A 14,353-nucleotide genomic window follows, 5' to 3' on the forward strand; every position below is an offset into this window, starting at 1 on the left:
ACCTGAAGTGGTACAAGCTTCCAGCCTTACTACCTCTTGCAAAAATGAATTTCATGAACTCCCCACTGTTTGAGGTAGTACCTTATCACTCAGAGGTGTACATAATCACAAGATTTCCTGGGCACATGACCTTGACCCTGCTGCCTGATGGTGCCGTGGGCCTTCTGTGTGGCAGACATGTCCCCCCTCACCGACACACCCCCCGCCCCCCCGCCCCCCACCACACACACACAAAGCTTCTGCCTCATTGCCAGTGAGAACCAGTTTGGAGAAAGTCAGGCCTTGTGCTTAGCAGTAATTACAGACCAACTCCACCTTTCAGTTGTTGGCAGTGTGAAAAGAATTTATTTCAAATCTGCTTAAGACTGTGGTAAAACTTAGGTTTTCCAAAAGGCAATACACAAAGTTCAACCAACCCCCAAAAGACCAGAAAACAGTGTTTGCAATTCAAAAAATACAAACGCTTGTGGATACCAATACAAAAATTAGAAAAAAGTTGCTTTCCTTCCCCTTTACTACCCCCCACCGTGTTCCCAGTGGAACGTGAACACCAGCGGGACCAAGAGCTGCCACCAAATACTAACAACTAGTGACAGAAAGTGGATGTGATGGGGGAGGGGCGGTGAAGGGAGAAAATGGGTAAAGAAAGGCAGGAAAAATGAACTTGTGCAGACAGCCAAAACAAGGACACAACGCTTTTTGTACTTCTAGAATTCCTTTGCCAACGTTAAACAAACATCTCTCATGCTTAATACAATAGTGTGAAAGCAGCAATTCTACATCATGCATTTAACATTTTCCACTTTGCTTACTCTCAGCTTCCTCTTGGCGCTGAGTCTGGGTCTTAGGTTTTGCAGTCACCAGATATGGGAGGAGCTGGAAAGGCCGTCTCTGGCAGGACTGTCACTCTGGAAGCCATGTTCCTGCTCCCACAGCTGCTCGCAGCCACTTTTCCAAACCTCAACCCCCCCCCCCCACCCCACCCAGGGCCTGGCTAGTAAATGGTGCCTGTGTCACATGCCCTGGATCTTCCCAGGGCTGGGCGAGGCTGCCTGTGTCCTCAGCAGGCACAGCCCTTTGATAGAAGAGTGACACCTTCAGATGAGACTTTCCTGTAAGCCTCCACCCCCACTCTTGATTGAAGTCAGTCATTGAAAGAGCCGGGAATCCCTCTTGACAGACAGACAGCCCAGCCATGTGACAACCAGCAGCCCCTTCGCCTTGTAGCATAACCGGCCTTCTAGACTGCTGTTCAGTTGTATCTCATTGTACTCTGACACCGATTTTCAAAATTACTCCCTCTGCCAAAATCTTTGGAAATGAAGGACACATGACAGGTTGGGGGATCCCCTTAAGATACCAGAACTGAAGGTAACCAGGGACCCAGGAAGGCTGGTTAACCTCTTTTGGTGTTTCAAGGAGACTTGCGTGTGCAGATGCCTTTGAGATATGAGATGCTGACACAAAGCCTGTTCACAGACTTTATAAGAGTACCTTACACAGGCTTAGCGGGGATGGGCACATTTGGAGTGTTTTCTTCCACGGCCAGATGAGCCTCTGTCAAACGTCAGTTTTATTCCTTCAAGGCCAGGCAGCTATGCAAAAATACTTGCGTCTGTCATAAGACACTTGGATGGAAGACACTGTCAGAGAACACTCGAAAGTCACCACACAGGCCTGATTCACTGACTGTGGCTCCATAGATGCAAGACTACACTTGTTAAATTTAAGGTGTTATTCTAAAATCCTCACATTATGTCAGAGGAGGTAGGTTAGTATGACTAGTTCTGTTTTCAGGTGGGGATACTGAGGCACAGGAACATTTTATTTTATTTAAGAGCTTTGCCCCCACTTATACCATAAACCAAGATCAAAGCCAGTTTATAAGAAACAAGTTCTGGGGCCTGCTCGATATATCCTGTTCCAAACATGCCCATTATATTACTATCCACTTATAAGTTGCCAGGATCCTTTTTAGGAAGGAACTGCCAAGGAGCATATCAGTGAAAAGTTACTGGTTTACTTGCAAAAAAATAAAACTTTGTGATTTCCCAGGATCAGCATAATGCTTGACCATCTTTATTATTTTTTTGAGCTTAAGTATCTTCTAATGATATCAGAATTGATTTTTTAAACAGTTAAAGGCTACATATCTGGTCAAAAGTACATTTGGTCAAAAGTGGCCAAGAAAAACGAAGGCTAGGAATTTTGCTTCCTAAGAATGAGGTGGGGCTGGGGGGATGCTTTCCAGGGTATCATTGTCAATACAGAGTGAGCCTCCATAGTCTGGCTGCTGTTCGTGGCTCACTCCATTCCCCCCACATTTCCTGACACTAGACTTAGGGACAGTTCTGGTTTGGGGTTTAAGATGAAGGCCTGCAGCTGTAGTACCCTGGAGTGAATGCCCCAAGCATCACTGTGTGTCGACACCTGACAAACCACTGATGTAGCCCATTTATAATGGTTCTTGCTCAGGCAGGATGTCCCCAGGGGACATTGGGCAATGCCTGCAGAAACTTATCCTTGTAATGATGAACTTGGGGATGGCTGCAGGCATCTAGGGGTGGAGGGGAGGGATGCTGCTAAACATCCCACAACAGAGGATTGCCCACCACCAAATGAAAATAACACTGAGGTCGAGAAATACTGGCATCCTCTGTGGCCTCTTCATTGTTGAGTTCCCTGCCAAGGACTTTATCCTGGCTCTACCTCACAGCCAGCAGTAGCATGGGGCCAGCAGCAGCTTTAGCTGTGAGCTGCCTGCTCACTTGTGCTGAAACACCTTCACAGGGGACCGAGCCTTTCACTAACAATTAGATTTAAGGCTTAAATGCAAGTGTCCCTAGAAGTACACATGGAGCCTTGCGTTCTGATCCTGAGAGTGCTCTGGGAGGCAGAGGGCAGGGCTCCATAAGGCTGGGGCATTCCAGGCACCAAGAACAGGAGGGAAGGCCCCGTTCCCCTTGCTCTTGGTGAATGCCAGTTTTGCCCAGACTCACTGTGGAAAGTGAGGTCCTCAACCAACCTTGGTGGGCCCTGGGTGGCTGAGGGCACTGTTGCAAGTACACAGAACACAGAACTGAAGAGTCAGCCTAGCACTGTGCACAGTTTCATAGTTTTTAGCTCAGTTACTTTGTGGGTATTACTGATGGTCACTTCAACTAGAATCAGTATTTTCCCAAATAGGACAGAGCAGAGGAAGCAGAGCTATGCGTAAATAAATACCTTAGGTTGCTTTGAATTAGGAACAAGGATATACCGTAAGATGCTGTTTGATATTTTTTCAAGAGGTTCATATGAAAAGGAAAGGCATACACTTTGACCAAACTGGCCCACTAGCAAAGAACAAACCATAGAACCACGTCACAGAGGCATTATTTACAATGCAATGGAACTTGACTTTTAAATCACCTTGAATTCTTTTCTCACTGAAACTGCTTGATAGATGGACACCAAGTTACTCATTCCTCAGCCAGAGCCCCCAAAGCATCAATCATCTTGATAAAATTTTTGTGTACAAAAGTGTCACCATCTTGTAACAGAATTGGTTGGCAAGTGAGCATCCCATGACCTGTGGTTTCTCCAAATCCAGGGGGCTTCTGGAGGGTGACATAAGACCATAGGAGTTGATGAGTTCCCTCTTCATTGCTGATCCCTCAAAAACAGAAGTGTGTTGCCTTCTGCTTTAAATCCCTGACAATGTTTTGTGCTGGAGACAGGAGAGTGGCTGTAGAAGGGCTGGGTGCTATGATCCCTGGTATCAGCCATATTGCTTTTGGGCCTCCTAGGGAGTTAGAAAAAGGGTCTCACCTGGTCCCCAAACTCACAGGGCTTCCTTGACTGCTGCAGGTGGGGGAGGGAGTCCTGGTGGTTTCTCTCTGAATTTCAGGTAGTTTTCTTCCTAAAGAGGCCACCTGTAATTGTGGGAATTTCCTCTCTCCCTTTCCCACACCTCCCTGACCTAGGTGGTAGCTCTCCTGAGAGTGTCAGCCAAGTCCAGTTTCCCAGCCTTTCATCCAGTCTCCGTGTACAAAGCCACCCAGCCAGGCCGCCCTTCCTAGCTGCCTTTCCAACAGCACTTTTACTTTCAGCACACTGGCCTTACTTTTTCCAAAAGATGACACGACATTTCCCAAAGTAGATGTGTCTGGAAAGCCCAAGATCCATCTTCAGGAATCTTCCCCACACTCCCAGCAGAGCCCACCCAGAGCTATGGCTAAGGAGCTGAGAGAAGTAAAAGCCGAGAAGAGCAAGCTGCACAGAGAAGGACATGGCTGCCAGGTTGTGCACAATCCCTGGTCGCACCTCCAGGATAGGATGAAGCCTGCCCCCAGGGACCCTGGAAACTACTTGCTGTGTCAAGGACCAACAGGGAAGACTTCCACTCCCCTGTAAGCAGGTGATAGTTTCCAGGGCCCCCGAGGCAGTGACTGAGGCTTAAATACAGCACCAAGTGACTCCTGAAGGTGCCTGAAAGAGTCTGGTGGGCTAAGTGCTCGGACTTTGAGGTAGGATTGTCGAATCTGCTGAATGAGGGTAGGGGCTGGATGGCTCGGAAAGCAGGTTAGAAACCAAGTTAACACAGTTGGTGCCGGTTTACGGGCTAAGTTTTATAAAAATCCAATCCAGCAAATAGACAAGTTACTCCTCAACCTCAAAAATAAAATGCTTGATAAAATATATTCTCTTAAAAAGGAGAAAGATCTTTGACCAGATGGAGATGGAGGTGGCAGCTGATGAGGAAGAAGAGAGTGGGTGGAGGGGCCGGGGGTACAGGTAGGGGTGAGGTGCTCTAGGGACCGTGAGAGCTCCAGGCGAGACTTTGGAGCAAAGCGAGATCCTTCCAAGAGATGGAAATGACTCAACATGGATCTCAAGGGAGCCTGTTCGGGTTCCCAGCAAGGAGAGGACTCACTTCCTCCTTGGTCAATGGGACACAGCCCCCGCTGGGCTCACGCTGGGAAGCTGAGGGACTAGGAACACAATATTGCTATCTAATTCCTGCCCTCTTCAGAGGTCCTGTCCACCCTGCCACCACAGAACTGCCCTGCCCTGGGGGTACTTCTTGCTTTCCTGACTATGGTGGAGTCGATCTAAAGTAAAGGTAAAGTAAAGGTAAAGCCTCTCTAAGAGGCTTCCCCAGGGCTCCCATCTGAGAGGAAATGAGACAGCTTTGCAGTTAATTTCTTGGGAGCCAGTTCCAGAAAGTGCTACCAACTAAAGGGAGATGCATCACACAGTCATTCAAACTCCAGTGGTTTGTATGTGTCTAAGAATGAAGAATGGAGTGAAAGAATTTTAGTTATTGTCTATGTGGAGAGAGAAAGAGAAAAAGAGACAGAGAGAGAGAAAGAGAGATTGATTAATGAAGAACCTACGGAAGCCATTTAAAAAGATTCTCAACAGTTCAAAGAGAGGCAAAGAACAAGAGTAATGATTAATGTCCCATCTGGATTGGGTCTGTGAGTAGTGTAACCTACTGAAGACTCCAGGACCAAAACTCAAATAACTTTTCCTGCCAGAGATGGGAACCTGTAGGCTTGGGGCTGTGAAGGAGTACCATGCCCACAGAGGGTCGACACCAGGGGTCTGTGATTCCAAAGTGTCTCCCAGACTCTTGTTCTCAGTATGCCATTCTGGAAGTCTGCTTTCCCCTCCCACTCCCTTCCCCATGGCCTCAAAGACAGGCTGTGAGACCAGATGGCAAGAAACATGACCATAAGCCCTGAATACTTCCTCATTCCCTTGAGAAATTTCCTCTTTGTATTTGTAACATCCAGGTGGAACAAAGATGAAACGCACGGTCACCATCAAGGGTGGCCTCAACAAACCTGGCCTGCAGACCCATTCTGTGTCCCTCAAAGAAAACATGTCCTTAAGATACTCAGTGGCTGCTGGGTTGCACCCGTGACCAGGTCGTCCTGCCCTCGTCATGTCAACGTAGTGAGGGATGCGGGCTGTCCCCAGAAGAGCCAGAGCAGAGCTGAGCTGGGAGGCTAGTTGCCTGACAGCTTTGACCGCCCCAGGTTTGTCGGAACTTCCAGCCCTGTGTGCAGGGTGACCTGGAAAAGAAGAGAGGAAGGGGCAGAGGGTAGGGGAGGCTGCCTGAGGAACCCACCCCTGGCCCTCATGGCGCACGGCTGTCAGCAGCTCCCTCCACTTGTTCTTTCTGGGCCCCACAGGCAGCAGTCAGGGTGCACTGTCCTGTGGACCTGCTGTTTATTATGCTGTGTGGTATCTCTGAGGTGAGGTCTCCTAGGAGCTGGGTTGAGCCTCTCTCCTCAGAAGAACGACACAGCTGCCTGCGTTCTCCACTGTGTCCTGCCTGCTAGGAGCCCAGCCAAGTGAGTGCCCCGCATACTGGGTCTCACAGGCCACCCACACATGGGTTGTTTTTTTTTTTAATAAATGCAATGGAAAATTGGAGGGGAAATTTGTGGCAATTTGAAAAAGCTCCCAGACAAACCACATAGCCTAGAAATATGGGGAAAAGTAGGAAAAGATCTGTCACGAGTACATAAAATGTATGCAGATAGTAGTCTAGTTTGCTGTTTGCTACCATACTACACACACAGCTCTATTATAAAAAGGTAAAATAGATAAAAACCTACCATACAAATACTAATAGACCTCATGGTGTCATTTGCAATCGAAAATCAGACATATATATATATATATATATATATATATATATATATATATATATATATATATATATAAATTATCAGTTAAAAAAAATTATCAGTAAGTCTTCTGGCCGAGAGCAAGCTGTTAGTTAAGTTGGGGCGGTGGTGTCAAGTTCCATGTGGATTTTGACTGCATGGAGGTCAGTGTCTCTAACCATTGAGCTGTACATGATCAATTGTTTCTGCTTTCTCTCCAGGGCTCATTCCTTTCCTACATCAGTTTTATTAACCCTGGGGACTTGGGGCCCATATCCCAGCTGCATCCAAACCTTCTTGCGGGGGTCAAACCAGCCAGCAGCGATGGGCACAGACCCACGCGCTCAGGTCCAATGGACAGCACAAAGCAGGACCAAGCCCTCCCTGGGGGCAGGGGTGTTTGGTGTGCGATGTGCCAGAAAAAAATCTGCCCCGCGATTCTCTTGTCCCTCACACGGGCACTGGGATCCCATTTCATCTGTCTGCTTTGGGACCCCTGAGCCACCAGCACTCCTCTGGGGCTGGACCCAGCTTGAGACCTAAAAGGACAAGTTTCCTGCCTGCTTCATGGGAACGTGGGGCTGTGTGTGTGTGTGTGTGTGGGGGGGGGTGTTGCACAGCCTCATCTCTCCCAACTCTCCTTTGTAATTTTTCCTCTTGGGAAAACCACACAAAGGCTCAGAATCCCCACCTGCAAGGTCCCAGCACACAGCTGCCCACTGGATCCAAGCTGGGCGCAAGGGGCACTGACTGTTCTCCCATGACTGCATTTCTTCATTGTGCTGTTCCAGAAAGTGGAATCACCCACACTTCCTTCCCCCACCCTCTTTTGCTTCTCCCTACAATGTTCGTTCCCAAGCTGCTGTCCAGTTTCTGCTTGCCAGTAGGTGAACCAGTAAGAATTGAACAGTGCAGAGAGACTGGGCTCCCGGGAATGCCCAAGGTGGCTGGGCAGGCAAACTCTCACCTGAGCAGGCACTATAGTGGCTTCTTCGTGGCCCACTTGCCCAAGTGTACTAAGGAGGCTCCCAGGTCTGGGGTGGGGGCATCCTGGAGGGAGTTGTGGTACCTGCACATTGCGGTTGAGGCTGAGTGCTGGCATGAAGACTCCATCCACATGGCTGAAGGCTGTGGGGCCCTGTTGCTGCCCATTGATGAAGAAGGTCAGAGTGTGCTTATTCAGGTCCAGCAGCACGCCGACGGTCGCCCCCTTGCACACACCGCCTTCTGTCCTGGGGAGAGAAGCGCCAGGGAGCCTCTTTACCACACCTGACCGGGGGTGCAGGTGAAGGCTCCAGAGAATCATTTCAAGGCCGTTAGAAGACCCGTCCCTAAAAACACAGCCCCCGTGGCGGGGCAGGCACTGCTCTTCTGGGCCACGAGCCTTCTCTGGAGGTGCACTCGCCAGGTAAGGGGCCCCACCAGGACACCTCTCCATTGGAAGACCTCTGTGCTAGAGGGGCCAGGTGATGGCATTCCTCTCTTTGCTGACAGTGTCAGCGGCCTGCGTGCACGGGAGCTGGGGTTTGCTGAGTAGGTCCCACTTGGAAATGTGGCACCAGGAGCAAGGGAAGGAAGCTCTTACACCTGCCCAGGACAAGAACCAACTTGGTCCCCCTTTTAGTTTTAGCCAATTCCCATCCCGCAGGGGACCCTGAGAGAATGTAAATTGTGAAGATCTTGGAGAAGGTGGGTGATTCCACATTTCGTGAGTGGTGGGAATTCATAGCCCCCAAATGCGGTGGAGTCTTTAAGGGAGCAGCACTCTCCAGGGGGGCCTAGGCCTGGTCCCTCTTCCCAGGCCTCAGTCTTCTGGCTCCTCTTGGTCTTGACCATCCTTTCCTGATGGGGACTAAGCTGGTCAGCTAGAGGCTGATGGGAGGCCGAGAGCACAGGAATGTCATGCAGAGGATTTGGTGGAGTCCCTAGCAGAAGGGTTTGCTTTGGGGAGCATCTTCCAAATGGTGTGCTTGGGACCCCAGGACAGGAGGATCCTGCAGGTGGGAAAGGGGAACTGCAATGGGGCCTTCGGTGCTATTTGGAGAGCGGCCACCCAGTGGCGACAGGAATATGCCTCCCACCCAAGTGGTCTCAGCTAAGGTTTCTGCGAGGGGTGCTTGAAATCCATGTTCCCCCATTCCTTCATACATATATAAAACTCGAGCTGGGAATCTGAGCTAACCCCTGACAGTACCCCTCATTTGCTTGTGATCTGGACTACTATTTTTAACCTCTCTAAGCCCTAGTCTCATTGGTAAAATAGCAAAAAGACAGTACTTTTGTGAGGACTTACTGAGACCTTATAAATCAGGTTCTTCCTGCAGTGTCTGGCACTGAGCATGGGCTCTCCTCTCTTCTGCAGACAGAGAATCTGAGTGCTTCTCGGCATAAGAAAAGTGGGTATATCTAGATTCAGTCCCTTTGTGGTCTGTGAACAGGGGCTGGAGCAGGCCAGTGCTGCGTCTGGTCAGCTTCTGTACCCGATCAGCACGCAGGGCCCAGGCAGCAGATACAGAGAGGTGTCTGCCCTCCCCAGCCTCTGGAGACAGAGGGCACTGCCAGTGAATGTAGGCTGGAGGGCGTGGGGGGAGAGCGGGGGGAGTGTTCAATCTCCTGCCAATCCCTTGCTCCAGATCCAGACTCTAGGGAGGTTTGTAGAAGTTGCAGATGGGCCCAGAACACAGAAACCTTCCAGATAAACTTTGACTGGAGTGAGGCCCAGTGAAGTCAGCTCTTTGCCTGTCCTATGTTGGGACATGGCCCTCAGGGGACTAGGAAGGAGACTCCAAAGCAAGGAGGCAACTCAGGGTGCTACAACTCACCATTTCTGGGTTCCCTTGTCATCCCACCTCACCCCACTACAAACACATTCACAGGCCAGGTGAGCACAATATCCCTGGCAAGAAGAGAAAGAGAACACCAAGCTGCAAGGGGACATGGGTCCCATGGCCTTCTCTGTGTCTGAAGAGTGAGACCAGGGCACCCCAAGTCCTTGGAAGAGGCCAGCCCCAAAGGGACCTTCTTTCCCAGGATGGGAATTTCCTGTGTTTACTCTGGTAATGCCATTCCTAGGGTCAGCCTCAGGGTGAAGCAGTTTAGCGGTGGGTGGGGGGTTGGGGGGGCTTGGCAGAACCATTAGCAGCAAGCACCCCAATAATCCCTGCCCTCCTTATGCCCACCTTGTTGGAGGGCACTGTCTGGACTCAAGGGAGGTGGGGCAGTAGGGGTCATACCGGGTAAGTGACCAGCCGTGGCAAGGGCACCTGCTCTCTCTGCAGACACCTGGACACAGCCCTGGAGTTACTGGCTCTTCAGCCACACAACTGTGGACTGGAAGGCAGAACAGAACCAGGAGAAGCGCAGCAGGAGGAGACCCTGGTGGTGTAACTCACTGAGGAACCTGGCAATGGACTCATGCTCGTCACTCTAGTCACTGCAGCAGACTCATCTGGGCTGCAGGCAAACGGCCGCATCTCCCTGTTCAGAGTCAAAACTGAAAGTGGACACCACAATGGCTGACGTCTGAACTCGGGCATAGCAGAAGGGATGCTGGTCCCTCAGGCCCCTGTGCCCCAACACCCCGATCTGAGAAGCGCCGGCGAGGGCTCACCGCGCACCTGTTGGTGTGGGAGTTGCAGTGCATGAACCAGCTGCGGTTGTTGTCCACGTACATGGCCCAGGCCTTGTCGTCCTTGCCCAGCATCATGTCCTTGACCACACTGGCCCTGGCCACTCCGAAGGCGGGGTCTGGGTGGTTGTCGTATCGGTCCACGTGCAGCTCCCAGTAGTGCACGCCCTTGGAGAATGCGGCTGTGCCCAGCACCACCCGGTCATCGTAGCTGCTGCACGTGGCTGTCTGGTTGTCATTGGATAAAATGATGTCCCGGTGCCCAGAGTTAGGGTCAAATGTGAACCAGGCCACTGGAAAGGTAGAGGCAGGAGGAGCAGGTTAGAGGACGGAATCCACCTGCCATCTCTAACTTGGACTCAGGGCCACAGTCCCACTTGGATCTACCAGGAAGTGGGCACCCATCATCAAATATCCTGCCTGTGTGGTTATCACGCACAAGCACACACGAGCATGCATGTTTTTCTCTGAGTTCCACCAAGTTTCCGGTCCCACGAACCCTGCTGTGCCGAGGAATACAGGCATTCGGGCCTTGCAGTCCCAAACCTAGATGCATTTTGTGGAGTTCTGGTTTCTAACATCCTTCTGCCTTCTCCACTGTGTTTGCTGCTGTGAGCTCAAGTAAGCCTGTAGCCACACCTGCCTCGTGACACACAGACAGTGCAGGGATGTAGCCACGGTCAGAGTTCAGTTTCCCCGCCTCCAGTCCATGCGGTAGTGCCCCCTTTCTGCACTCTAAAGCCCTCAGCCCTCTAGATTTACCAATACAACATGCTGCATGAGGGCTGAAGGAGCAAAAAGCAAGTCACCTCTTGGCGATTTATAAAATGACTCTGAGAGACAGCCCAGGCATGTAACACTTTTCTCAGGGCAACCAGGGGATGTCCCGGGATAAATGATGACAATGAACACAATACGGGCCTCTTTCTGGGGCCTCTGCAGCTCAGGCTGGGGTGTGCTGTGCTCAGCAGGACAGACTCCCATTGGGACACATTCTTTGTCTCATCAGTCCCCGCTGAGGACTTGGGTAGTCAAAACCCAATGGGATATTGATGTGCTCTGTTGTGTGAAACCGGAAAGGACCCAGCAAGGTGTGGAAACGTCAGAGCTGATCTCTTGTGCTGGGGACTCCAGGGACAGGACCAGCACATGCCACCTTGGCACCATGAACTCCCTGTCCCTGGGACTGTCCAGTGAGGACTGCCCGATTTGGTCCCTTACCCCTAACCCAGACCCTCCACTCCCTCCTCCTTCCCTCTTTAAGCAGCTGATAGCTTTTTCCTGGTCCATGAGACAAAATTTGAGTTGGGCCTGGAACCCCAGTTTTCTCCTTTAGTAGCTCTGTTTCTGTGCCCAGGACACCCCAGCGCTCACCATCGGAAGTCTGCAGGACCACAGTTTTACTGTAAGGCCCAACGCCGGATGAGTTGAAAGCCTTGACTCTGGCATTGTAGGTGCTGTTGAAGTGAAGCCCGTCGATGGTGCACAGTGTCTCCTTGCCCACATACACTTCCTGCAAGAAGAAGGCTGCCCATTAGAAGCCTCTGCTATTTGGAAATGTTCTCTTTGCAACTGGTTCCTGCTCCCATTTAAAACAGTCAAAGTGCTATCACCCCAATGGAGTTACTGAACAGGGCAAATTTGGATGCATGGCAGCAGGAAGACAGACCATGTTCAAACCAGAAGCCACACGAATCTGTGAGGCGTGATGCGTCTTAGGGAGACAGAGACGGTTGGCACATCTGCGCCAACTGGGACGCTGCCTCAGGACATCCTGCTCCTGAACCTGGGGTCCCCGACAGAGAGGGAGCTGAATTCTCTCCCTGGCCACTGTACAGAAACCCCCAGCCTCTTGTACACATCAGCCTGGGGCCTCAGTTTCAGGGTGGGCTGGGGTGAGGGCAAGCACCGCTGCCCACGACTGCTCAAGCCAGGGAGTGCCCAGTAAAATAACTTGTGAACCAGGCAAGGCAAGGTGTGACAGAATATTGAGGTGACAGGGAGATGCATGAGGGGGGCTATGTGGACAAATGTTGAAGAATGGAGATGACTGGGCTGATGCGATGAACTGGGAATAAGGCCCATGCTTGTGACAGCTTCTCTGAAGCTTGCCTCAGATCTGGGTCGGTCCTCACAGAAAATACATCTCCACTTTTCTTGGTGGTGCCACTCTGCCTGCTGAGCCTGTTTAGAAGTGGTCCTTGGGGGAGAAGCCCGATCTCCCAGGAGGCCAGACTCCCAGGCCTCTGTCCTTGGGGTTGATGTCCTTTCTAAGTATCAGTAGAGGCCCTCCCTGGTAGCGCACTGGGTTAAAGCAAAGCTCTTTGAAGCTGTTCTGGGTTCAAGCGAACTGTTCACAGCCACTACAGCACAGTTCGAGCCCCCAGCCAGGGAGCTGACCCACATGGCACAGCAGAACTCTCCTTTCTTGCCAGCAACTCCGCTCAGCAGTGTATTTCAGGCAATCCGCCTGTGCTGCTCCCCATTCTGTCTCTGGTGAACCCTCTCGCCCCCACAACTCTGGCCTGGCCCCCAGTTCTTATATGCATAAGCAAATACATCTTTAAAACAAAAGGTATCCGTGAAAAGCTGCGCCTCAAACACCTCATCAGAAATCCTGAGCCCTGAGCAGCAGGGCCTTACCCGGAACTGCCCCCCATCGCCGTCGTCCAGCTCCAGGATGTAGCCGTCCACGGGGCTGTGGGTGAAGGGCGGCATCCTCCAGGCCAGCGTGACACTGTTGTTGCGCGTGCAGCACTTCTCCAGCTGCAGGAGCGGGACCGGCGGCACTGTGAGCGGAACCGGTGGGTTAACGTGCCCTGTCCTGCTCAGGGTGTCAGGATACCCTCTGTACCCACTTCCTTATCCCCAAGCCCAGGTCACCCTGCGGGAACCCCCAGTCTCTTGCACGCACACCTCAGCCTGGAGTCCCACAGTTACAGGCGATCGTACCCTGCTCAGCCCAGGGGATGTCTTGGAATCTGGGGACAAGGGTAGGCCCACTAGACACCCCCAGTCTGAGTCTGTAGCCCTGAGGAAGGACTGTCTTTTCACCAACCTGTCCATTGGGAAGTACTGCTTTTGAATTTCAGACCTGTGAGGATTTGCCATGTACCCCAAAAGCTAGGTCCATCTGTCTCCCAGACTTAGCACAGGCTACACAGACCCTCTGGCCAGGGCTAGCGTGCAGCTTACACCTGGGAATGGCTATGCTATATGCACAACCATGTTTAAGTCATTGGGTCATTGGCTAGAAGCATTTTTAAAGCCCAGGGGACCCAATTTGGGAAAAAGAAGTGACTAGAGCATTAGACAGTCAATGCATAAAATAAAGGATTTGAATCAAATGTATCATAACTTGTGATGTTTGCTTTTTCCTCTTGCTATTTTTATTTCCTAGTGGTGTTCAGTGTCAAAAGATTTTAGAAACATAGTCGATATGGACACATTTTTAAAGGAAAAATTGCAACCCCTGTTTTGTAAAAGCTACAGATTTCAGTTTGGCTCTCAATATTAGGGCACCGTCTAACTGGGCAGGTTTAACTGATGGTTTCATGGAAGGCAATCTCTGTCCTGCTTATAGATTTGCTCTCAGGACTGGCTGAGCTCAGCCTGATTCTCCAAACCATAGTTAATGAGTATGTAGACATTATCTCTTTGCTTCTAGACTCTGCTGTTCCCTCTCCAGCTTCCCTTGTGATTTCCACTACCCCATCCCATCAAAACATCCCCAACCTCCCTCTCCCACATCCCCAAGTTACAAAGCCACCCCTCCTTCAGCAACCCCAGTAGGCCAGGTTCCTCCTCCTCAGCACAAGCTCATTTACACCTAGAGCAGGTGATATTTCCGAATCTCACCCAACCTGTAAGCTGAGTGTGGGAGTGAGCAAAAGACTTGTTTTGGGGGGTGGTGGTTTAAAAATGGCCACATATTTCGCAGGTAAGGATTTTCCTGAGTGCACAGATTCTATAGGTGTGGCACTCAGTCCTGTGATACTTAGTTAAAAAAAAAAAAAAAGCAAAAAAACCAAAGCCAAACAACTTTATTCCCTCTCCTGAATGG

General features: G+C 50.8%; 1 protein-coding gene across 2 annotated transcripts in view; it reads right to left on the reverse strand.

Moving 5' to 3' along the window:
• Positions 1-333: 333 nt before the first annotated feature.
• Positions 334-14,353, reverse strand: part of TRIM67 (tripartite motif containing 67) — a 42,222-nt gene continuing 28,202 nt past the window's right edge. For both annotated transcript variants that reach the window (XM_012731387.1, XM_004691138.2), the window contains exons 6-10: positions 12,934-13,079; positions 11,665-11,803; positions 10,280-10,583; positions 7,732-7,894; positions 334-6,062 (exon numbers count right to left, since the gene is read on the reverse strand). In XM_012731387.1, coding sequence (XP_012586841.1) covers positions 5,997-6,062; positions 7,732-7,894; positions 10,280-10,583; positions 11,665-11,803; positions 12,934-13,079 — 818 coding nt within the window. In that variant the 3' untranslated portion in view covers positions 334-5,996. The remainder of the gene's footprint in view (positions 6,063-7,731; positions 7,895-10,279; positions 10,584-11,664; positions 11,804-12,933; positions 13,080-14,353) is intronic.

Source organism: Condylura cristata, unplaced genomic scaffold, assembly GCF_000260355.1.
Source record: "Condylura cristata isolate star-nosed mole 26May11 unplaced genomic scaffold, ConCri1.0 scaffold00030, whole genome shotgun sequence".
Lineage (NCBI taxonomy): Eukaryota > Metazoa > Chordata > Mammalia > Eulipotyphla > Talpidae > Condylura > Condylura cristata.